The sequence below is a fragment of the Mus caroli genome, unplaced genomic scaffold (assembly GCF_978045245.1).
Source record: "Mus caroli unplaced genomic scaffold, Mus_caroli_1 scaffold_10, whole genome shotgun sequence".
Lineage (NCBI taxonomy): Eukaryota > Metazoa > Chordata > Mammalia > Rodentia > Muridae > Mus > Mus caroli.
In genome coordinates this window covers 23,218,426-23,243,062 of record NW_028227265.1, presented here as the reverse complement: position 1 = coordinate 23,243,062, position 24,637 = coordinate 23,218,426, and the positions used below count along the sequence as shown (strand labels likewise).

The 24,637-nt window shown below is 50.1% G+C and overlaps 2 protein-coding genes across 5 annotated transcripts in view; one reads left to right on the top strand and one right to left on the bottom strand.

The window, feature by feature from the left end:
• The window catches only part of Prmt7 (protein arginine methyltransferase 7), a 42,048-nt gene extending 29,063 nt beyond the window's left edge, over positions 1-12,985 (top strand). The window contains exons 9-18 of the mRNA XM_021170781.2: positions 2,603-2,730; positions 3,723-3,858; positions 4,890-4,973; positions 5,393-5,440; positions 6,246-6,335; positions 8,449-8,610; positions 9,755-9,829; positions 11,616-11,776; positions 12,489-12,585; positions 12,770-12,985. Of these exons, the coding sequence (XP_021026440.1) occupies positions 2,603-2,730; positions 3,723-3,858; positions 4,890-4,973; positions 5,393-5,440; positions 6,246-6,335; positions 8,449-8,610; positions 9,755-9,829; positions 11,616-11,776; positions 12,489-12,585; positions 12,770-12,940 (1,152 nt within the window). The 3' untranslated portion in view covers positions 12,941-12,985. The remainder of the gene's footprint in view (positions 1-2,602; positions 2,731-3,722; positions 3,859-4,889; positions 4,974-5,392; positions 5,441-6,245; positions 6,336-8,448; positions 8,611-9,754; positions 9,830-11,615; positions 11,777-12,488; positions 12,586-12,769) is intronic.
• Positions 12,986-16,165: 3,180 nt separating this feature from the next.
• Smpd3 (sphingomyelin phosphodiesterase 3) overlaps positions 16,166-24,637 on the bottom strand; it is an 83,719-nt gene continuing 75,247 nt past the window's right edge. For all 4 annotated transcript variants that reach the window (XM_029480347.2, XM_085843613.1, XM_021170783.3 and 1 more), the window contains exons 3-8: positions 20,848-20,923; positions 20,604-20,759; positions 18,875-18,964; positions 18,671-18,734; positions 16,898-17,060; positions 16,166-16,653 (exon numbers count right to left, since the gene is read on the bottom strand). In XM_029480347.2, the coding sequence (XP_029336207.1) occupies positions 16,552-16,653; positions 16,898-17,060; positions 18,671-18,734; positions 18,875-18,964; positions 20,604-20,759; positions 20,848-20,923 (651 nt within the window). In that variant the 3' untranslated portion in view covers positions 16,166-16,551. The remainder of the gene's footprint in view (positions 16,654-16,897; positions 17,061-18,670; positions 18,735-18,874; positions 18,965-20,603; positions 20,760-20,847; positions 20,924-24,637) is intronic.

Genomic DNA, 24,637 nt, shown 5'->3' with positions numbered 1-24,637 from the left:
ATCTGGCAGGGGACAGGGAGCAGAGAGGCACCTACCATCTCAGGTGTGGGTTTCCAGGGTCTCAACCTGCTCTACCCACCAGGCTTCCTGCTATGGTTTTATACCGTCCCACACATATTTGTGTGACTATAGCTTTATCTTTTCTACTTGTTTTCTTTATATGTTAGATTTAAAAAAACTTTTTTTCATTATTTTATGTTTATGAGCACACTGTAGCTGTTTTCAGACACACCAGAAGAGGGCATCGGATCCCATTACAGATGGTTGTGAGCTACCCTGTGGTTGCTGGGAATCGAACTCAGGACCTCTGGAAGAGCAGTCAGTGCTCTTAACCACTGTGCCATCTCTCCAGCACCTATATGTAAGGATTATCACTATTTATTAAAGGTTAACTTGGGCTCAAGTGAACTCAGTGATAGAATCGTTGCCTAACATCTGACGCCCTGGGTTTTGTTTTGTTGATTGTTTTTTTGTTTTTTCCAGAAAGTCTCTCTGTAGCCCTGGCTGTCCTGAACTCACTACGTAGACCAGGCTGTTCTTAAACTCACAGAGATCCACCTGCCTCTGTCTCCTGAGTACTGGGATTAAAGGCATGTGCCACCACCATCTGGCTGCTCTGGGTTTTTAAATGTCCAGTCAGAATCTCTGTAAATCATGTTTCACAATGTAGAATATTTTACTTCTCTTAAAGACTCCATTTAATTCAAAGGAATAAACTATAAAAACTGACTTGTTTTAAGCTTTTGGGTGTGTGTGAAACAGTGTGGTATGTGTATGAGCTATGTGAATGTAGTGTATGTACTTGTTAGTACTGTTAGTGTGTGCATATGTCCCTGTGGGTGGGCCTCTGCATGGATGTGTGGAGGCCAAAGGGCAGTCACCTTCTGTCTTCTTTTTTTTTGTTTTTTGTTTTTTTGTTTTCGAGACAGGGTTTCTCTGCGTAGGCCTGGCTGTCTTGGGACTCACTCTGTAAACCAGGCTGGCCTGGAACTCAGAAATCCGCCTGCTTCTGCTTCCCAAGTGCTGGGATTAAAGGCGTGCACCACCACTGCCCAGCCCATCTTCATTTTTTAAACATGATCTCTTACTGAACCTGAAACTCATATTATTATTTGACTCGGCTGGCTGCCCACTCAGGGATGCCTCTGCCCTCTCCCACATCCCAGGTTGTAGACACCACCTGCTTAGCTTACATAGGTGCTGGGGATTCAAACTCAGGCCCGCAAGCCTTTGCAGCAGTCTCTTTACCAATTAAGCCATCTTCCCCAGCCCCTATTTTCCTAATTGTTGTTTGGATCAATTGTGGAATGGCAGAGTAAGTGAGGAGGACACTGATCATCCCTTTACTTCAGCTTAATTAATAATTGTTACTATTCTCCACGCTTGCTGTGTCTCTGCTTCCTTTCCTCACTGCACTCTGTTTCTGCTCAGTCATTTGATAGTAAATTACAAATACCTGACAACTTGACTCTTTGATACTTACAAGAACCAGCTGGGCGTGGTGGCACATGCCTTTAATCCCAGCACTCGGGAGGCAGAGGCAGGTGGATTTCTGAGTTCGAGGCCAGCCTGGTCTACAGAGTGAGTTCCAGGACAGCCAGGGCTATACAGAGAAACCCTGTCTCGGAAAAAAAAAAAAAAACCAAAAAAAAAAAAAAAAGAAAGAAAAGAAATTTCCTTAATTGTCCTTAAGTGTTAGCTTTTGTTTTCCTAGTCTAGGATCCAGTTAGATACTATGTATTATATTTGACCTTCCTGTGTTTTAAAGCCACTTAGAAGACAAAAGGATATTTTGTGTTTTAAAGCCTTCCATATCTCCCAAGAGGGCTTAAAACAAGGTTTCCCCTTGGCAACTAGGTCAATTTTGGTTGTGAGCCAGAGAATTTTTCCTTCCAATGAAATATGACTCCCAGTCCAGCAGGTGAAGGTAAGAACGTTGGCTCTTGTGCTAGCTAGTGTATGTCAACTTGACACAGGCTAGCGTCGGTTGGTCAAATGCCTCCATAAGATCCAGCTGCAGGGAAATTTCTTAATGAGTGACTGATGTAGGGCCTAGCCATTGTGTAACCCCTGGGCTGGCAGTCCTGGGCTCTGTAAGAAAGCAGACCTGAGCAAGCCATGATGAGCAAGCCAGTAAGCAGCACCCTTCCACGACTTCCGCCTCAGCTCCTGCCTTCAGGCTACTGCCCTGCTTGAGCGCCTCTTGATTTCCTTCAATGATTATCGGAATGTGGAGGCATCCATCAAATAAACCCTTCCCTTCCCAACCTGCTCTTGACCATGGTGTTTCCTTACAGCAGTAGTGACCGTAGCTAAGGCAGTGCTGCTCTGTGAGGAGAGCAGAAACTGCACTCGTCCCTTCTCAAGTTACCGCAGAAGACCACTGCCCTCGGTGATGTATTCTAAAGTCAGGAAGTTTCCAGAAAGCTTTTGGGACACTGGCTTCTCTGATTAGATTTTTTTTTCTTACTCTTTAGGGCCGTAGTAGGCACTTAGAGTCTGTGCCATGTCTCTGTGCAGCTGATAGTTGGCTCTGGGCTGCTGGGTTGGAAGCATTGCTGTCACAGGTTGGTGAAAGCTGGCTCTCTGCTCCTCATTTCAGTGGCGGGACCACTGGATGCAGTGTGTGTACTTCCTGCCGCAGGAGGACCCCGTTGTGCAGGGCTCACCCCGGTGCCTGGTAGCCCACCATGATGACTACTGTGTGTGGTACAGCCTTCAGAGAACCAGGTATGCCTGTTTGTTGTTGGGGTGGAGGACTAGCCCTCAGAGACTGCATTGATGTAAACTGTCTATGGACAGACCTTGTAGAGATTTGAATGGGCAGATTTATACCAGAACAAAATAAAATGAGCAAGGGCCGGTATGTGGGTGAAGGGGCTTGTAGCCAAATCTGATGACCTAGGTTGAATCCCCAGAATCCATAGTGCAGGAGAGAACCAATTCCACAAAGCTGTCCTCTGACTTCTACATTTGTGTTACGGTACTCCCCAGCCCCACACACAAAATAAAAAAAAAATATTTACAAGGGCTGGAGAGCTGGCTCAGTGGGGAAGAGCACTGACTGCTCTTCCAAAGGTCCTGAGTTCAAATCCCAGCAACCACATGGTGGCTCACAACCATCCATAATGAGATCTGATGCCCTCTTCTGGTGTGCCTAAAAGACAGCTACAGTGTACTTAAATATAATAAATAAATCTTTAAAAAAAATTTACAAAGCAAAAGTTTGTGGGTATATCAGTGTGTTTGTGTTTATGTAGAAACTGCTATAGATTGATAAGATTTATTCAAAACAAATATAGGAAAAATAAAGACTCACAGGGCTCTGTAACCTGTACTGTGCTGGTGTCCCACTCGCCTAGGGTCTCGGAGAGACCTGTGCGTGCATCTCCCAGGGTCTAGGCTGAGTTCCGGTGTTATTCCCTGTGCTGTGTCCTCGTGATCTCTGGTTTCCAGTTTGGAATGTTTTCTTTTTAAAGATTTATTTATTTATTTTATGTGTATGAGTATATTGTAGCTGTCTTCAGACGCACTGGAAGAGGGCATCAGATCCCATTACAGATGGTTGTGAGTCACCATGTTGCTGGGAATGATGGTTGCTGGGAATTGAACTCAGGACCTCTGGAAGAGCAGTCAGTGCTCTTAACTGCTGAGCCGTCTCTCCAGCCCCTCCAGTGTGGAGTATTTATCACTTATGTTTGGCTTTTCATCTCCCTGCTCAGCGCTGATGAGAATGACAGCGCCTACCAAGTGCGACCTGTGTGTGACTGTCAGGCTCACTTGCTCTGGAACCGGCCTCGGTTTGGAGAAATCAATGATCAGGACAGAACTGATCACTATGCCCAAGCCCTGAGGACTGTAAGTGTCCCTCTGTGTGTGGGGGGGGTCTCACTGCTTTGCTTATGGTGTGTTGACATTTTGTTTTGTCTCCTTGTTGCTGGACTATCTTCACTTGGCTCCATCTGGAGCAGACACTAGAGAGCCTGAGAGCTTGTCCTGAATTCTCCTTGTTCTCTGCTCTGTGAGGTCTGTCGGGTGTTCTCTCTTCCCGTAGTGCTCCCTTGAGAGCCTTTCCCGTCCAAACCTGCTCTGCTGGAATTACCTCTGGGATCACAGCCCCACCTTCAGCTCTGCCTCTTCTGTTTTTATCTGTTGCACCTTTCCAAAATCCCCTAGTATATAATCTGACCCGGAGCTCTCTGACCTGGGCTTCAGCCCAGGTGGAGTTGAGAAGGAGTCTCCGGGACCCCTTGGAGTTGTATACAGAAATATATCTGCACGTGCATACATTTTGTGGGGAGAGAAGACTCCAAGCATAAATTCTTCTCCAGTGGATCTGTGACCCATAAAGGCACCCCTACTTTTAGGGAGCCCCTTGAAGGGTATATGGGCCAGATGGGGAAGAAATTCGTCACCATGGACTAGAAGGTACCTTCCTGCTAGTGTAGCAGGTCTTAGCTGGGCCTTCTGACTGGGTTGTGCAGGGTGTTTCCTACAGCAGGCCCCGGTGGGAAAGTGAGGAGTAAGGGCCACAGTGTGTGCTGAGGAGGCAGGTGGGTTGGGGGTGTGTGTCAAAAAAATTGAGCTTGGCTGTGAGGAAGAAGAGATGAGAGCTGATGTATTCAGAAATCTGTTGGGCCTGGAGAGAGGCTCAAAGGTGGTTGTGGGCACTTGCCTCTCTTCCCAAGGACCCGGATCTGACTCCTTGTCCTCACAACCTGCAGTGGTTACAAACCCACATGAAGGCAAAACACCCATACACATAAAATAAAACTTAAAAAAAAAAAAAAAAAGCCTGTGGGTGGAAATGGGGAGGGAAGCACGTCTGTTAGCTTGTCAGGAGGATCTGAGGATTGAGGAGCCTGTGCTCATCCTGCCCCTTCCTGCAGGTGCTGCTGCCAGGTAGCATCTGCCTTTGTGTGAGTGATGGCAGTCTCCTCTCCATGCTGGCCCATCACCTCGGAGCGGAGCAGGTACCACTGGGCTGTGCCTTTCTGTTGGCTTTGTGAGGGCCCTTCTTCTCTTTTCAGTCTTCTACTTATTTTTCTTTTCCAGTTTGTTGTTGTCCACTTTTTTAAAGGTTGGCTCTTGAGTTAGGGCATGGTGTGGTCCAGGCATGGGATTCTGGGACCAAAGCAGATGCAGCTTTTGTGGGTGTGGTGGGCTTGGTTTGGGTGCTGAGGACGTTTATTGTTTCCATATATGGTCAGGAACAAGTAATGGCTACGTAGCTGCAGCATAGGATTCTGCGTTAGCCACCTTCTAGAGTGAATATCCAGTGTAGCTGTGTCCCAGGAAGGGAGCAGGGCCAGGCCGTTTTCAGTATGCTCTTGACAAGGTTTTCCTCTTGAGTGTCTACCCTCTGTAACTCCATGTCCTGTGTTCTCTTCAGGTGTTTACAGTTGAGAGTTCAGTAGCTTCCTATAGACTGATGAAAAGGGTAAGTGACAATTGTTACCAGATTCATGCGGGGCCTGTTGGACCTGTCCTCCCAAGTCTGGGATGGATGACTTTGCATGGCAACCAGGAGCTGGAAGACAGAGCCAGTCCTGCTTCATGGCTGTAACTCAGAGCAGGCCTTTTGGCTTTGGGGCAGACATAGGATTTTTGTTTGCTTTTTTTGAGGTAGGGTCTCACTAACTTGTGTCTTAACTGCTTTGGCTAGGTTGTAACTCACTGTGTAAAGCAGGCTGGCCTAAGCTCACAGAGGTGTGCGTCTCTGCCTCCCAAGTGCTGAGATTAAAGTTGTGCACCACCATGCCAAGCTTCTGGCATCCAGTCAGAAGCAAATGTTTATGCTCTGCCTTTAGTTCTTGTAGTTGAAGAAGTTTAGTCTTTTCTCAGTTCACATAAGACTAAGAAGCTAACATCTCTGTGTAAATAGAATTGAGTGATTTGTTCCTGGGAGTGACCTACTCTACCAAAACTGCAAGACCAATATAGGTCCTGCCTGATGAGATGCCGTTTGCTCATGACCTTTTTCCTGGTCTGTAGGAGATCCCCAAAGAGATGTTTGCACAGCTGATAAGGTGGTGCCTCAGAGCCGTGTGGTCAGCACTCAGCAGCCGTGGTGACTTTGAGAGGTGTTAGTTTCTAGCTTTTTATGACGCTGCAGATTGAACCAGGCCAGTGGCACATCGGGCAGCACTCCACCCTAGAGCTGCATATACCTTCTGCCCAGCAGTTGTTTTCCCCTGGTCCAGAACAATGTATGAGTGTAAACAGTTACATTCTGTCTTTCAAAGATCTTCAAGGTTAACCACTTGGAAGATAAAATCAGTGTCATCAATAAACGGCCTGAGTTGCTGACAGCTGCAGACCTGGAGGGCAAGAAGGTAAGGAATGGGAACTTCATGTTGGACTGGGGCTGCTTGGGTGGGGACAGAGTAGCACAAGGTGGCCTAAGTCCCACCCTGCTGCCTTGGCTAAATGCTGTGTGATGTCTCTCATGTAGCTTGGCCAGGCAAGACCTCACCTTCAACACTATGAGAGTGGGTGAGAGTTCGTATAAAGCCCAGTGAGCTGTGCCTCTCACAGGAGAGCAGAATGGTTTGTTGAGGTTAAGGAACACAGAGGACTGCCTCTCCCTTTCCCCTCACACAGAGTCCTTCAGGGGATTCTTCCTGCTCAGCCTTTTCACCCCCCAACCCCAGAACTGCTCTTCAGGAAGGAACCCTGGGGTTGGGTTACTAAACACCAGCTCCCTGCAGGCTTTTGTGTGTTTTGAGCCAGGGTTGTTCTTTAAACTAGGTTGACACCTCATCCCACTGAGATCTTCCTACTTCTGCCTCCTGAGTGCTGGGATTAAAGGCCTGTGTCACCATGGCTGGTTGTGTGTGACTTCTTAAGAAGCCACTGAGGGCTGGAGAGATGGCTCAGCTGTTAAGAGCACTGGCTGCTTGCTCTTCCAGAGGACCTGGATTCAATCCCCAGCACCCACATGGTGGCTCACAGCTGTCTGTAACTCCAGTTGCGTTTCTGACATTTACACAGACATTCATGCAGACAAAACACCAATGCACATAAAGAAAAGAAAAATAAAGAGAAGAAGCAATGACTGCTGCACTGTTGTCCAGCAGTGTGCGAGGATTCCTTGTGTGTTCTCTCCTTTTGAGTGGGAACACACTTGCTGTCGTTGTGCTTTGACTTTGTTTCTTCTTGATAGCCAGTGATCGTGAGCATCTTTTCATGTACTTGTCAGCTGTGTGTAAGTCTCGGTTGATTATGTGTGTAAGCCTCTTGCCTATTTCCCCTCATGCTTTTTATAAAATGACAGCTGGGATTTATCCATACAGCATACAAGTCACTCATTTAAAGTGTATGGCCAAGTGATGTAACTGAAGCATGCGGCTATCACCAGGTCAGCTTGAGGGCATTTTTATGACTCTCAAAGATACTCTTTTTCTATTGGTGGTTACACTCATGTGTTCCCACCCTCTAGGCCGCCACTAGTTTACTCTCTGTCTCTGGGGATTTGCCTATTCTAGATGAATAATATATTTGAAATCATGCACTACATGGCCCTTTCTAACTGACTTCTTACACTTAACATATTCAAGGCTCCATATACATTGTAGTTTCAGGGTGAACCCTGGTCTGACTTGTGCTGTGTCCATTGCCCGTCCTCTGCTTCCCGTTCACTGAGGCCATGGAGAGTCTCAGACCCTGCCTGGGCTTTCCTGGCCCACACAGCCTGAGTGCTGTAACGTTCCCTTGGAGTGTCGCCAGTCACCTTTCTACTTGCAGTGTTCTGCCTGTATACCTCATGGTCCTTAGAAGGATCTTTTAAAGTACATGCTCTATCTTTTGAATCCCTGGCTAAAGCTTTTAGGAAGGCCTCTTGCCTTCAGGGCAAGTTGGGCCTCCTTAGCTATTTGAATCCTGGCTGGTCTGGCCTCCTCTCACTGGCCTGCCCACATCCTCTCCTGACTTAGGTCTAGAGGGCCTTGCTTTCACTCACACCCTTGCTTGGTCTCTGCCCTTTGGTCTGACTTCTGACTCTTAGTCATAAACCTGTTTGCTTATTTCACAAATGGTGATGGAAATGCCGTCTGCCAGGAACCTTGCTGCCAGTGTCCACATCTGCTTGGGTTCATTGACAATGACATGTTGTTCATCTGGTATGGATACACTGGGGTGAAACAGTTGTTTGTGGATTGGCAGAATTCCTTCAGGAAGCCCTCTCTGAAGCCCCTGCATGCACCTAACCTCGGCTTCTTTCCAGTAACGACTGCCCCCTCCCCTGTTTGTGTCCTTCCTCTGTTCTGCTGTCCTCTGTATCCTCAGGAGCATGTTCATTTGTTAACTGAGGGAATGAATGAGTAAATGAATGAGTGAATGAATGAATGGACGGACAGACGGACTGTTACATGCTCCCGTGAAATTGCTGAGTGCCCCTCACGTGTTAGCTTCACTCCTGACACTTGGTTTTTCCTGTCCTGTTGCCAGGTCTCCCTCCTCCTGGGTGAACCCTTTTTCACCACTAGCCTGCTGCCATGGCACAACCTGTACTTCTGGTATGTCCGTACCTCTGTGGACCAGCACCTAGCACCTGGAGCTGTGGTGATGCCTCAGGCTGCCTCACTGCATGCTGTGATTGTGGAGTTCAGGGTAGGTGACCCAGGACTCTATGGAAAAGCAACAGAGGTGGGGAGGCTGTGTGCCCGAGAGTCCCAAGAGTGCTTGAGTGCAGAGGGAACAGCTTGGGCCCTGCCGACGACACTTTTCTTTTCTGCATCAGTGGTTGCACTTTTAAAAAGCAGTAATTTGACATATGAAATGGAAATGACTGTGTGTTGTCATTTTACAATTGTGGCTTATCAGAATAATTAAAGACATAAATTAAGTGTTTCAGGAGGCACGCTGTGACTGTGCAGCTCGCCGTGCTCTTAGGAGAATGGAGGCAGCGGCTGTTAGAGCGTTCCGAGATGGGGACTTCTCTTTTTTTATGCAAGAAGGAATTGAAAAGCTTCATTTGAATTCTCTCATCAAAGCAGAAGCACAGTAGTCACCAAGTCATTTTGGGAAAGGCATTTTTTTATTAAAAGGATTTTGAAGTGCTTTGTACCTGAAATGGAGAGTGAATCACATTTGATATTCTTGTAAGAGAATGGCTCTATCTTAGCCTCATGCTTCCATCTCTTAATTTCTGGGCATTTTTCTGTTATTTACCCAATGGAATTTCCATACGGGTCTTGGCTCTCGTGACTGAAGAGTGGCTGTAGAAAAGTGTGCTTATTCTAACCTGGCTAAGGCAGGAGATGGACTGTCCAGAGTGTGCTGGGGGCCTTCTCTCCTTTCATGCTGTGTTCACAGACCTCCAGGTCCCTGAGAGCTGCCTACAGCATCCTCAGTCTAGGAGTTCTAAGTAATTGTTTCCCTAGGAGGAGACTTAGTGTCATGTCAGTTTACATATTCTTAGACCAGTCTGTTACACAGGCCACTCTAGCTCTTCGGTGTCTTTGTGGCTTTTTCCGTGGGGGTGGTGGTGGGGGTGATGGTGGGGGTGGTGGTCTGTGTCTGGTGTAGAAGAGCATCGAGCTATGCCTCTGGGTCTGCCTGTTGGTTTGTTGTGAGTCAGTGCTGGCCTGTAACTCTCAGTGTAGCCTCAAATTCACAGAGATCCGCTTACCTTTGCCTCCCCAGCACTGAGATTAAAGATCTGTGTCACCCTGGCCAGCGTCTCTCCTGACCCATGTCCATGCAGCCATTTTTGTGGCCCAGGTGGGTAACCAGGACTGTTCTTCCTCCACAGGACCTGTGGCGGATCCGGAGTCCTTGCGGTGACTGCGAAGGTTTTGATGTGCACATCATGGATGATATGATCAAGGTGAGCAGGCTGTCTAACCTGCTGCGTGTTATTCCACTTGGAGCTGAGATGAGATGATTAATAGTTCAGCCTAGGATACTCAGCAGGACTGCCTCAAATCTAAAAAAATAATTAAAAAATAAAACAAACAAAAAACCCTCAAAGGGCTGGAGAGATAGCTCAACAGTTAGGAGCTCTGGCTGCTCTTCCAGAGGACCGCCATTAGATTCCCAGCGCCCATATGGTGGCTCACAATCATCTGTAACTCTAGCTCCAGGGAGTGTGATATCCTCTTCTGCTCTCCATGGGTATCAGGTGTGCAAATGGTAAACAGACATACATGTAGACAAAACACACATACTCATAAACAACAACACCCAGAGTCCATTTAATAGAGGGTGCAGGGGACCCAGAATATAGCTTGGTGATAGTGTACCTGCGCAACATCCGTGTGCTCTGAGGTTCAGTGTCTGGTGTCGCTGAGAACATAGACAGTAGGCAGGCATACAGCTCTGAGATTCAGCTCATACATCCTACCCAACCTTTCACACAGACACAGAACTCTAGCAGGGCCTAGCGTGGGCAGCGTGAATGGTACAGAGAGAGTGTCTGCTTTAGATGATGAGGCCAGCGTTGCCATTTTGTTTGACCCACTATGAGCACTAACTGAGAACCATTGCATGATACCAGTCCCGTGCTTCAGCATCTGGATTGAACGTGGGAAAAATACACACAGAGGTGTGTGTACCCTCCCCTACCCCCCCCCACAGAGGCGTGTGCATCCCCCCACATACACAGAGGGGTATGCACCCCCCCACACACACACAGAGGCATGTGTACCCCCTCCACACACAGAGGCATGTGTACCCCCTCCACACACAGAGGCATGCGCACCACCCACACACACACATAATTTAAACTATTAAAAATAAAGCTTGAAGAAGATGGCTGCAAGGCATGGTGGCCCTGTCATTAAACCAGTGGGAGACAGAGGCAGGGGGATCTCCCAAGAGTTCAAGGCCAGCCTGGTGAACATAGTGAGTTCTAAGACAATCAGAGCTGTGTAAAGAGACCCTGTCACAAAAAAAGGAGGAGGAGGACGAGGACGAGGACGAAGAAGAGATGTCTACAGAGGTAGAATCTCTGCTGGGCGCTGTCAGGGGTTGGTTGACTTCGTGCTTTCCCAGGCTGCAGCCCTTCTGCTCTGGCATCCCCCTGCCGCTGTGCCTCTCCTCTCAGTGCTTCCCCACCAGGTTGCAGGGAGCTCCAGCTCTGTCAGCCTCTCTGGCCTGGCCTCCTACCTCCCCCACCCCTTTGTATCTTGCCTTTTCTACAGTGAGTTCCCAACTCTAGCTGAGCCTCCTGCCTGGTCTCACTTCATCCAGGCAATGTCCCCATCCTTCCTCTGCCCACATGGCCTCCTTGTGCTTTTCCCAGCCACTGGCTTTGTTCACACGTTCCTCTCTCTGAGCTTCTGAGCCCCTGTTGGGTGCTATCATGTAGTGGGCAGTGCCAGAGAGAGGTGAGTGCCTGCCTGGTTTTTTCTCCCGAAACAAAGACATTTGGTCAAGAGTAGGCATTGTCATTCCTGTTTGAAAAGGAAGCTGAGGTTTGGAGAGGCAAAGTGGCTTTCTGATGGATGAACATGGAAGGGAGAGATCTGGCTCTTGTGACCAGGAGCCCAGGTTGTGACAACATGCTGCTCCACATGACTGCAGGTGCCCAGGAGGATTGGGCCACAGAGACAAGGGTGTCCCTGGCTGGCTGCAGTTCGTCTCTACAGACCCCATGTTCTCTTCTCCTCTAGCACTCCCTGGATTTCCGAGAGAGCAGAGAGGCAGAGCCACATCCACTGTGGGAATACCCCTGCAGAAGCCTCTCCAAGCCTCAAGAAATCCTGACTTTTGATTTCCAGCAGCCCATCCCCCAACAGCCTATGCAATCCAAGGGCACAATGGAGCTGACAAGGTGAGTGGGAGCTGCTGGGAGTTGTGGGGTGAAGACTGTAGGGGGCTTAGCAGCCACACAATTGTGAAGGACAAACAGCCTGGAGATTCTTAACTCCTGGGCCAGGACTTATGCTTTTGCATTGGGGGTGTGGGGGATGGGTCCCACGGCCTCTGGGCATGGGCGGGTGAAGGAGAACTGGGGTGAGCCTTGCTCACCTTCTACCTGCAGACCCTGAGCCAAACTGCAAATAGGAGTTTGGTTACTATGGTTACCCACTGGCCCATTTTCCTGAATTCCCTTAGGAGTTAAAGCAGGTCAGGATTGGTGAGGCTACTTGCTGCAAGGTGTGGGAGACCCCACGCAGCTCCAGCTCCCTTCACAGTAGATAAGGTGCTGCCTCCTACCTATGGGAGCCATATGTCAGAGCTCTTCTGCACCAGGGACAGGCAGCAAGGGCAGGGCAGATGTCACTGTCCAGGGAATCTTCATTGTCCGCCCTTGGGCGCAGCTGTACCCAGAGGTCTCCGTGCTCAGGCTGTAAGGACTGTGCGCTTGAGAGCTCGGCTGCTCTGGCTCTCTGTTGTGTCTAGCCTTTACCTACGTGAGTAAGGAATAATAAATATACTCCTGACTGGGAGGGATGGCACTGGTTGAGGTTTCAGAAAAGCAGAAAGAGTGCTGCTGGACTCCCCCATGGCTGCTGACTGCTTGGCTCTGTATTCCCTCCCAGACCAGGGAAGAGCCATGGGGCTGTCCTGTGGATGGAGTATCAGCTCACTCCAGACAGCACGATCAGCACCGGCCTCATGAACCCTGCAGAAGACAAGGTAGGCCCACGGCACGAAGCCTAGAGTGTGTGTCTGCCCTAGAGCTACTTGTAGCCCTTGTGCTCTGAGTGTCCCTGTGTGGGGCAGAGCGCTCCCGGGTGGTCCAGGTTATTTGGCACTGTATGCGCTGGGAAGGTGGCCTGGGTGCCGGGACCCTCCTCATCCTTTGCTGCTCTTCATGCAGGGGGACTGCTGCTGGAACCCGCACTGCAAGCAAGCTGTGTACTTCCTCAGCACCACGCTGGATCTCAGAGTGCCTCTGGATGACCCTCAGTCAGTCAGCTATGTTGTGGAGTTTCACCCCCTCACTGGAGACATCACCATGGAGTTTAGGCTTGCAGACACCTTGAGCTGATCTCTTATTGAGAAATAAAATGGCCAGCAGGCTGCAGACTCTGAATGGCTTGTGGCTCAATGGGGAAGCAAGGCTGAGGAACTTATCTCCTTGTGTGCACCTACTTGACATCTGCACAGCATCAGGTGTGGCAGGCAGCATGGGCTGGCGAGTGACTGAAGAGTTCTGAATTAGCCAGGGAGAAGAGTTTGTGATCCTGAGAATCTAGGAAGCCCTGGGACTGTGCTGCTTCCTGTTCTGCCTGGAGAACTGAGGAGCGGCTTTCATTAGGACCAGTGCAGGACTGCCAGCTTAGCTGAACCTGCCTGGCCTGTCTGCTTTCAAGGAAGTTCCAGGTCTCCGAGAGAGAATGGCCTCCCAGGGAGTTCCCTGGGGCCCCTGGGGCGTCGTGACCCTGTTAGGGTCTGGTTTGAGAGGACTAGGATACCCCAAGCAGCTTTACCAAGCCACATTCGTAAACATTTGTGTCCCTAGTGCACACTAGCAGGTGGATTGCTAAGCCCTGAGACCCAGATGCCAGGCTGTGGTTCACAAGACCATCATCCAGCAGTTCCTGTGGGACGGCACTGGGAAGAAAACTAGGAGAGTAGCCACCTCCTGTCTGTCTGTCTGTGTCTGTCTGTCTGTCTGACGGCCCCTGCTGTGATGGCCTAATCTTGCTGAAGCAGAAAGTGCAAATTCCCAGTCAGCCACAGCCTCGTCCCACCTCTGCCCACCCATGCGTGCACTTGCAAGTGACCACTCAGTTCTGAAACAATCTGGGAGGGACCGAGTAGAACCAAGGTGGCAGACCTGGGCTGTGTGCTCAGTCATTTCCCAAAGTCCCTAGGCTGGGATCAGCTCTGGAAGTCAACAGGCTCTCCCCAGTTTGTCCTGAAAATAAGGCTAGAACAAGACGCCGAGCTTGAGCCTCCTCACGGGTTTATTTTCTCCTCAGTCTCCGTCTTCCTTTCAGCACCATAAAGGAAAAATCCACCTCTTTTCAACTTTTTTTTTTTTAAATCAGGCATAGAGATTGTTTTTTCTTCTAGGGAAGAATCGTCTGGATATATATTTGATAATGTTTTACCAAAACCTTAGGTGTCTTACCATATAAAACCCCTAGTGTCCCATAGGATACAATACAGAAAAAAAATACAGAAATTAAAAAAGTTTCTTCTTTTTCTTTTAAAACAGTATTTCTAAATCTGAGCAAGTTAATACAATAGTTAAAAAGCATCAAGGTTAATATTCATACTTAAAACTCCAGGTGGTGTTGGACAAATAAAGATGAATTGGATGGTCCTTGCTAAGCTAATACACTTCGCCATGCTTCCCTTGAGAGGTCCTGGGCAGGCAGAGCCGGTTAGGAGTCAGGTGATCCCTGTGTCGGCCTTAGATCTAAGTCAGAGAGTCTGGGATCCTGGCAATGTCTCTTCTGTTTTAAAAGTTGAAATAGAAAGGCCTGGCAGTACAGGAACCCTGAGTCTACAGGCAAACCACAGCAGAGTGTGTGGCAGATGGGCATGGCCTCAGTGCTGAGATGTGTAGGGACCTGAAGGCAGGCAGGCTGTCCCTCCTCTGGATTCCAGAACCTGACCGTATAGAGGTGACCTTGTGATAACAGAGGCACAGGGCAGTACACCTTGCCTAAGGATGCCCTGGGAGTTGGGAAGGAGAGAAGGATGCGGCTCTGACTCCAAACGTTTTACCCTAACCCAGGTTTAGGGACCCTGACCGTGGCCTCGGCCTCCTCTACTCTCCTTGTGCACAGTGCCATTGGTTTGAGGATTGGGCCTGCCCCATGGTACCTTGAATGGATGGGATCCTGGTTGTTTCCAGGAGTTAGGGGCCTTTTATCCCATGAGGGCTTCCCAGATTCCTGGGAGGCCAGGCCCTGGCAGAAGAGGGGCACAGCAGAGAACCCAGCAAGGCTGTCCTAACTCTGGACACTGGAGCATGGGCAGGGTTCTCTAGGCCAAGAGGTTAAGAGACCAGTGTCTCCAACTATCCATGCCCTAATTAAACTGCCCATACTCTGAAGGATCACCGCTCAGCACAGCCTGGCGTCTGACAAATGTGTGCCCCTCTGGATCCCTCTTGCTACTTGGTGGGTGACAAGGCACAGCTTCAGGGCACCAACATTTTAGAGGTCCCAACCACAGGGGCCTGATGCTCCCTCCATCGTCGCCAGGCCAGATACAAGATCAGAGCACTCTGAGGAGACTGTCAGGAATACCCAAATAGTCCCTCAAATCAGTCGCTCAGCAGCCTGAGGCAGACGTCTTCCCTGTATGGTCCAGGATCAGCCTCCCTTCTCTGAAGGGAGGTCGGCAGGGTCAGTGTGCTCTTGGGCACCTGAGCAGGACCAGGTATAGAGCAGTGGGCTTCTAGCAGCCTTACTGTGCTGAGCTTGGGACTGGCTCTAGTCACACGTTGGCAAGAGTGGCTTCTGGATGCTGTCTGGAATCAGCCCTGCTCTAGACAAGCAGTGGCTGTTGGCTGGCCACCTGAGCTTGCAGTGGTAAAGAAGCCATTCTCTCTATCTTGGTTTCCTGCCACTTTATCCAGGGTAGCCATTGTGGAAGGGTGGGCCTGGGAGGCCAGAGGCGCAGCCTGACTTGGGGGCAGGCAAGTGGTTCCTGAGCTCAGCCATACATGGATGAGGGAAGTCCTCAGGAAGAGGCTAACCCAAGGGGCCCCATAAGAGGACATGTTGGGTAGGAGAGAAGCTACAAACCTGTGGGTTTCAAAGTCAGAACCCCCGCCCCCTTATATTCTGGGTCCCCTTCGTGTACAAAAGTGATGCCCTCTTGGATTTCCTGTAGGGCCCCAGAGCTGGTGTGAGTCTCCTACAGGAGCTGCTGGGGTGACCAGAGCCAGCTGGACCCTGCTGTATGGGCTGGGGAAGAGCACAGCCCTACCCAGTGACTTACAGACCCTAAGGGAAGGGTGATTTTGTGTGTTTTTTTCTGTTTTCTTCTTAAAATGTAATCGCCCTTGAATGCAAGACCCTGGGAAGAGCCCTGGGCTGGCAGGTAATGACAGCCGTCAGTCACTCCCCACCAGGCTGGAGGGGGGAGAGCTGGCAGCTGTGCCCAGGAAGTGCTTCTTTGGCTGGTTCTGATTGTGTTTTTTGTGTTTTGAGTTTGGCCTTTGAGGCCCGAGCAAGGGGTGTGGGTGCTACAGTGTGGCACATGGCATGCGGGCAGTGGGCATGCGAGGGTGCAGGCATGCGAGACAACATTGGCAGCAGACACAAGTAATGAACCCTGGACAAAGCTTGAGAAGAGATACAAAGAGTACAGAAACCCGGTCCTCGTACTAACCCTTGGGTTACAAACTAGGTTGTGCTGTGTATTTCTGTAGAAAATCGTGACTGAAAGAATGGCACTGATCAGGCACCCAGGGGCTCCCAGGCTGGCCCGAGTCCTCTGTCCGCAGAGATGGCCCAGAGGCACAGAGCAGCCTGGTTCCCAGGCTTGCAGGGGATTGATGGGCTCGCCCTTCCCTGTCCCCTGCCCTCCTTCCCCCAGCACTAGGTGCTCAATGGAGGGCACACAGCCCAGGCACGGGCTGCAGCTTGAAGGGCCAGCAGAGGCCCCACTGATTGAGACTGTGGCATGGCTGGTCTATGCCTCCTCTTCCCCTGCAGACACCATCAGTCGCATGGCCACAGGGAGGTGGTCGGTCAGGCCGGACAGCTGGGTGATAAAACTGAATTCTTCTACCTCCTGGGTTGGGGGAAAGAGGTGGAAACATTCTTATTAGCTCCAGAGAGAAGTGCTCTGTGAAGGGGAGTGCCGGGGGCAGGGATTGACAGCCCAGGGTGGGAGGCTCCAGATGGAGGGCCAAGTGGGCTAGGGTTGTTCAGAGGATTTCAGGCTGTGGGAATGATGGATTTCATTTTAAAGGAGCAGGGTCCGGGGGATGGATTCAGAGTACTATCCGTGGCTGCGGGCCCAGCCTCAGACTCACAGCTTTCCAGTCAGGGCACAGCCCCTCCTCGGCGTGCAGCATGTAGTCGATGCGGCGGCCATTGCCCTTCAGCAGATCCTTCCGGCCCTTCTGCCCAGCCCCTGGGCTCTTGCTGGTGGGGAAGGCCAGATACTCCCTGCGGCCTTCCTCGCTCTCCAACACCCTGTTAGGCAGAAGGGAAACAAGCTAAAGTTCTGGGCCAGTCCTGACCTGTGGAGCCAAACTCTCCATAACGTAAGAGGGAGAAGAAGGGGAGAGCAAACCTCTGGGTTTAGACCTGCCCGTATTTCGGCTCCACAGAGGGTCTAGCCAGTGGGAAGAGGCCTTCCACTATCCATCGCAGGTTGCTCCACCTCAGGCTAGCCAGTTTCCCCGTCCCCTTCTGTACTCTGGATACTGGTCGCAACATTCCTGGCTTGTGGTCATGTTAGGAACACCCATCTCCCAACCTCTTCTTCTCTTTGAGCCAAAAGCACCTTGTCTGAAACCTCGGGCATTTTCTGGAAGCCCCCAAGACTATGTAATATTGGCAGGGGCGACCAGGACCAGGAAAGGACTCCATTGGAGGTCTCAGCTATTTTACCAGTGTGTCCTTAAGAAGCAGTCACCATCATCTATCTTGTCACCAAACTTCTGAGTGCTCTTTCCTTTGTAAAATGAGTTGTTACTATGACCCCTGGTTTGGGGGAATGTGCTCAGAGCCTGGAAACGCATGGGGTATCTGCATGCCTAACACAGTTCCTTGTAGCCTTTCCCCTGAGAACCCAAGCAGCCCCAGGAGAGCAGAGGAGCCCTGTAGGCCCATTACCAAGATCAGGTTAGACCGGGAGCTGGCATGGGAGACACTGCCCAGGCCTCCAGGTGGTTAACACTAGGTAGATTTAAGTGCCTGGAGAGACCAGGCTGGTAAACACGGTTTTCTACAGGTTTTTATCAGCCTTAAGATAAATACACTAATGACATTCAGAACATTGTTAACGGCTCAAAGATATAATCCATTACTGTCTTTTGCTTTGATGATTAATTCCAGCATCAATGATCTGAGAGTTACTAATAGTCATTTTTTAATCATCTCATGAAAAGATAATTTTCTCAGCATAGGGTGATGTTTCAAATTTAGTCTATAATGTAATTAATTGGCTCAAATTAGCTGCAAGGAGCCATGGTGGTGGCTCTGTACATTATCAGGCTGTGAATTATAAATCCACTCTGCTATTGGCCTTTCTTTCCACTGGATCCTTTAAGGAAGCCTTGCTGGGTTCTAGGATGGAGCTGGTCAGGTAGAACCGTCTTTCAAGACATCGTGTATGATCTCCACGCGCGTTTATCTGCCTAGTAGATGGGTAGAGGTCACGCGGGGCTCCCTTCTCCACAGACCCCTTACCCGACAGCTCTCTAGGGCTTGGCCCTCAACTTGATCCTGGAAATTCTCGCTTCTTCTCCTGTATGAGCTATATTCAACAAGAGCCTTTTTTCCATGTGAGTCTAGATCCTGACTGCTGCTTTAGGACCTGTCCCTCCCAGACTCTCTAAGCCTCTGAAATGTCTAGATTATGAGGGTAATGACAGCTCCCCCCAGCTCTTCTCTTTCCTGTGTAAGGGCTTCCAGACACACAGAAGCCCTTAGTGGCTTGAGTGAATTGGCCTTCCTGGAACCTGCCCAGTCCCCCATCTCTCTATAATCCAGTAAGGGCTTGCTTGATTCCTCATTAAGACCCAGGAGCCGGTTAGGAGCCGGGGTCCCTGGCATCCTTCAGCAGTGTGAGCACTTACTTTTGAAGGTTGTCCGGGGTACACACATCCTCATCATAGAGACCGTTTGTGTCCAGCAGGGTGCCTGGGAACAAAGGAAGAAAATGGTGACTGAAGCAGGTCTAGCCAGCCTCAAGGGCGGCCTCCTCGAACATCAGCTGCCTGGGGTCTGTCCCCTTCCTCAGGGTTCTTGGGAAGCCCATGATAGCCCAGCCCCCTGCTTACCAATGGCCCAAGGCTTCTCCTCCCCGGGCCCCAGGCGGCAGGGGTCTTTGTAGCGAGTAAAGAGCGAGTGCTGCTGCTCCAGTTTGTCATCTGTGTGGGAGGAATGGAGAGAGCGATGCTGAGTGGTCCGAGGCACCTGCTGTCACTCGGTTCCTGTTGCTTACTCCTACTGTATGCCACTGGTTTCCTGACTCCTAAGTAAGCACCCGGGGTTTGTGGTTCTTTCGTTGGTCCCATAGTTGGCATTGTGGTTCGTTTGTCACTGCTTTTCTGTGTCCCAGGATGTGCCCCAACACTCTGATCTCTGTCCTCCAAGCCTCCTCACAGTTCATGACAAATTGTCTGTGGGTACTGGACAGTGCTGATCTGGATGCCTGGATCTTGGGCAGGAGTAGCTACCACATGGCTCAGAGAACCACGAGTCCTGACAACTCACTGGGCCAGTAAAGTCTTTCTGACGCACACCCCGACCCCCAGCTAGAAGGAAGGGTTAGGAGTCCTAGTAGGAGCCCCTCTGAAAGCCACTTGCTATTCCTCCCTGGCCATAGGCTCCTTGGGGAGCTATGGCTCCTGCTAGAGTCAGAACCATGAGGCAACCAGGCCACAGAAGGCTCAAAGCTACTCCTGCCTCAAAGGAGGCCTTTGTAAGGACAGATTTAAACCAGTTGTTTAAAACCTCATAGATTGATTTGTTCTATCCTAAAAGGTTTCACTGCTGTTTCTTTTTTTTTTTTAAAGATTACTTATTTATTTTATGTATAAGAGTATCCTGTTGCTGTCTTCAGACACACCAAAAGAGGGCATCGGATCTCACTACAGATGGTTGTGAGCCACCATGTGGTTGCTGAGAACTGAACTCAGGGTCTCTGGAAGAACAGCCAGTGTTCTTAACCTCTGAGCCATCTCTCCAGCCCCTGTTTATTTCTTGAAACAAGGACTCACGTAACCCTAGCTAGCCTAGAAATCACCTGCCTCTGCCTCCTGCATACTGAGACTTCAGGCAATGGGCCACCATACCTAGCATAGCCCAATAGTTTAAGCCAATAGCTTTTTGTATTTAAAATACATATGAGTATGTTCATGTATGAGTGACAGAGAGAGAGAGAGAGAGAGAGAGAGAGAGAGAGAGAGAGAGAGAGAGAGAGCGCACAAACATGGGAGGTCACAGAATTTTTGTGCAGGTCATCAGGTCAGTGCTTTTGCCTGCTAAATATTTTTTATCCATTTTATTTCATGTGTATGGCTGTTTGCCTGCATGTGTATCTGTGTGCCACTGTGTCTAAAGAGGCCAAAAGATGACATTGGCTCTCCTGGAACTGAAGTTACAGACAGTTGTTAGTCACCGAGTCACGATGTGAGTGATGGGTAGTGAACCTGGGTCCTCTGCAAGAGCAGCCAGTGCTCTTAGCCACTGAGCTACCACTGAGCATTTTCCTGGCCCAGTTTAAGCCAGTATTACTGGAAGAATCTCTCTTCCAATTGGGAGGGTCCTTTTTGGGGGTCTCCCTTTGTTTTCAGCCAGAGGCCCCTGCTTCTTTGGCAATGTATGTGCTGTCCCCCACGCTAGTACTTCAGTGTGGGACAGACACATCAGTCTTACTAAATTTCCCACATATAACACACGAGGACTAGAAGTTCTTCAAGCCACCTAACTGTACTCTGTGACTGTGCCTGGAGCCTACGTTCTGCCTGGAGCTTCAGATCTGAGAGGGAAAGAGTGCGGCCTCACCAGAAGAGCAGTTATCAAAGTTCAAATCTCCACAGATGACGTCAAACACCACCAGCTCCTCGGGGTTGGCTGTGCTGGTCGAGGAGGTAGATTTTCGGAAATCAGCCAGCCAGTCCTGAAGCAGGTCCAGCTGCTCACACCGGACGGCACTGTCCTCTGGAGACAGGACAGAGACCAGACTATGAAGCTTGACCAGGTCCCAGGTATTGAACCCATACCCAGAAAACTCCAGGCTGTGGCCTACCTGGTGGGGCATGCAGGTGTGTGCAGGCGATGTACCCAACGATTCTTTGGTCCTGAGGTGTGCTTCCCACCTGCACCTGGGGGAAGGTAAGGTGTCAGTACTGCTGTTAGCCAGCCATTGTTGCTGTGAGTGCAACCCCCACAGCCGTTTGCTCAAGCTGTCCCCATCCTGTGGCTGGACCCTGGCTAGTGCCCAGGTGGAGACAGGGCAGGCTCTGCTTCTAGAAGAGTCTGGCTGGTTATAGAGGCAGATACGTAAAGAAAACATCAGACTGTGGTATGACGTGGTTGTCAGCAATTTGTGCAAGGATTTATCCGGGTCGGAGGGAACTCATAAGTCATAGGCAAATTCCTCCCCAGTCCCTGTCATCTCCAGGTGACTGGAACATCCACCTACAATGACTTTCAGGTTTTTTGTTTTGAGATGGAACCTTGGTATGTAGCCCTGGCTGGCCTGGAAACTGTTACATAAATCAGGATGACCTCAAACTTAACAGCAATCCTCCTGCCTCTGGTTCTCATGTGTAAGGATCACAGGTATGTGCCATCATGCCCAAGCTAACCTTCAGTCTTTTTAATATTATCATTATCATCAGTGTGCGCCCTCCCTCCCCTCAGTTTTCAGCAGAAGCCAAAATTGGAGTTGCCTAATGTGGGTGCTGGGGTTTCTAACTCTGGTCCTTACGATGGAGCAGTCTATGCTCTCAACCATGGAGCCGTCTACTCTCAGTGACTCTCTCCTTCCTTCTCTGACCACACTCTCAACCTGACCTCCTATTGCCCCTCCAGTTAGAATTCAAAGCCACAACCCACTGGAGGAGCCTTGGACAGCCTCCTGCTAGCTTGTCTTTAAGCCCCCATCTGGCTGTATGGTTCATCGCTTCATGAATTCTATGGGACAGGGTCTTCTGCAGTCTCTCTGTCTTAGGCCAGAGTTCTAGCCTGTGTGCCCTCGTTCTGGGCCCCTGACATGGGTTGGACCTTCCTGCTTCTACAGTAGCACCTTCATGCCTCCACTTCTCCAAACCTGACCCCTTCTTTACTAGGGCAGAGTTACATTGGTTGGGCCTGGCTCAGCAAGCAGTTGACTTAGGCAGGCCATCTCTATCTAATTCTGGCTTCATAAAAATAGGAATTTTAATTGTATGTCCCAAAGACAATGCAGCTGCTCCTCCGTATGTGTAACCCAGCACAAGAATGAGCACTTGTCAGTGCTGTAGCTCAGAGGGAAGAGAACACCACCCGAGGCCTCCCTCAGGACCCCTTCTCACTAGCTGCTGGAGGCTACTCCTCACGGACTGTTGTGGGCACCTGTCCTCAAGAATCTATATCAATAATTTATATTTCTATGTGAGCACCTGCTGCCCTCCCCAGACTTCATTAATCAATTCCAATTGGATTTCCTGTGTTGAAGCCTCAGACCCAGGCACTTCCCAGGGAGGTGGACCACAGAAGCCAAGCTTCTTTCTCAGTGGCAAAGGACAGACACAACCGTGGCTCTCAGTCAGCGATCTGCTGCTGCTGAGATTGAGTGGGTCTTCTTCCTATCTGGCTCTCTCAGCTCTGCCCTCTGGATTTCTCCAACTCCACGTTCCTCCCCAGCATGCATTGCACACCAGTCTTCCTCCAGGCCCGATGGGTGAATGTCTGGATATTTGATAACAGGCTCTCTTGCTGAACTTAGGTTGTCTCTAACTCACATGTTCAGTTCTTGCCCATATACCAGCCCCATAGTGCAGCCGTCTCACACCTGCTCTGGGAATCAGTCCTGTAAAGTTATGGACAACTGATGTATCTTGCTATAAAAATACGTTTAAGAAGGCGGTACTCAAAGCAGCACATGACACGGCCCCCATGTGTTGCTGAGGCAGTAGCTTTCTCCCATTGTAGTCTTCAGCCATGGACACTTAAGCTTAGCACTTCTTCACATATTTAGTGTGTGCCATTTCATGGATGGGCACACTAAGGCTCACAGCACTCAGACGGGCACACGTTAGACCTGTTAGCCTCCGGATGCTGCTCTTTGCTGCTTGCTGGGCTGCTGGTGTCTTTGTCAAGATCAGCCACCCATTTGTCAGACTTGCCCTTAGTATCACTTGCCCTGTGCTGACAAAGGACAAAGGCATCGCTGCTGGCCCTGCAGCAGAAAAGAATCCACCTGGAATGAAGACGCCATAGCAGCAAGGCCATAGCTGCCTCTCACACATCCTGCCTCCCTCGTAACAGGTGTGTGATCTCTGTAGTATCCAGTTTATTATTTGCTGGGACTCGGAGATTCCAAACATAGTGTCCCCAGGACCTGCACAGTCATGTGTGTGCATCTCTTACAAAAACAGTCACACTGAGAGGCTCTGCCCTTTAGTTCTGACGGCACAGAACGTTGATTAAAAAGGTGCTCAGAATTAGCTGTGCTGAGCGGAGGCCAAAGAGAACCCAGCCTTTCCTTCATGGGGATGTCCAGGTTTTCAAGGGCTCTGTGAAATAAACTGGGAGAATGTGACCCAGTGAGGGCCGTGGTAGAGGAAGGGACGAACTGCTGGCTGCATCCTCCCAGAGTCCCCGGCTCCTCTCCAGATGGGCCTGACCCTCTTCTGTGGCAGAACAGTCTCACCCAGCAGGGCCCAGCTCTACTCCCAAAGGCAGCATCTGGCTGTACAAGTGCCTGAAACATACCCGAGCACAGAGTCAAGCACCTCCCACAAAGTGAGGACTGGCTTGGGCTTGGCAAGACTAAGAGCGGCAGAGCAGGGGATGTGGGGCCCCTCTGGGCGGTCCAGGAAGGGTGGAGCATGGGCTGTGGGAAATGGAAGAAACTGAAGGCAGTAAGAGGGGTCAGACTAGGAGGAGGCCTCACTGGAAGAGGTCAGCCACGTTCACAGTGGGCAAGTGCAGAGGAGTACAGGTCTAAGACTGGCAAGTGGGAAGCAGAGGCACTGGAAAGTAAAATGAAGAATCTGGGATGGTCGGGCAGGCACAAGGCGCACGCAGCCAGGGTGGCTTCTTCAGGCTTCAGTGTAGGAGAGCCAGGGTGAGGACAGCAGGGCAGATACTGAGCTTGCCTTGGGAGTAAGATGTCAAGAATCAGCCAGAAACAGAGGCTGTGGCACCACATTCCCTGGGGGGGGGCAGGGTTGATAATAAGGGACCCTGAGAAGTAAAGAGAGCTGGTCGCATGCTTATCCCAACCTTCAGCTATTCGAAAACGTGTCAGCCCCATCATAGTGTTAAAAGATGTTGCAAATCAAGTTTGATATGAAAACCATACTAGCTGTACTGGCTGGTTTTGTGTCAACTTGACACAGCTGGAGTTACCACAGAGAAAGGAGCTTCAGTTGAGGAAATGCCTCCATGAGATCCAGCTGTAAGGCATTTTCTCAATTAGTGATCAAGGGGGAAAGGCCCCTTGTGGGTGGGACCATCTCTGGGCTGGTAGTCTTGGTTCTATAAGAGAGCAGGCTGATCAGGCCAGGAGAAGCAAGCCAGTAAAGAACATCCCTCCATGACCTCTGCATCAGCTCCTGCTCCCTGACCTGCTTGAGTTCCAGTCCTGACTTCCTTTGGTGATGAACAGCAGCATGGAAGTGTAAGCCGAATAAACCCTTTCCTCCCCAACTTGCTTCTTGGTCATGATGTTTGTGCAGGAATAGAAACCCTGACTAAGACACTAGCCAAATTTAAAAAGGTTCCGAATGGCATGGATCAACATATCTGCCAATTAATTTGGAACCCACGAGGTAAAGAGAGACAAAAAGAGTAATGACAGAGCTACAGAGGAGAAGCTAGCCCAAGAA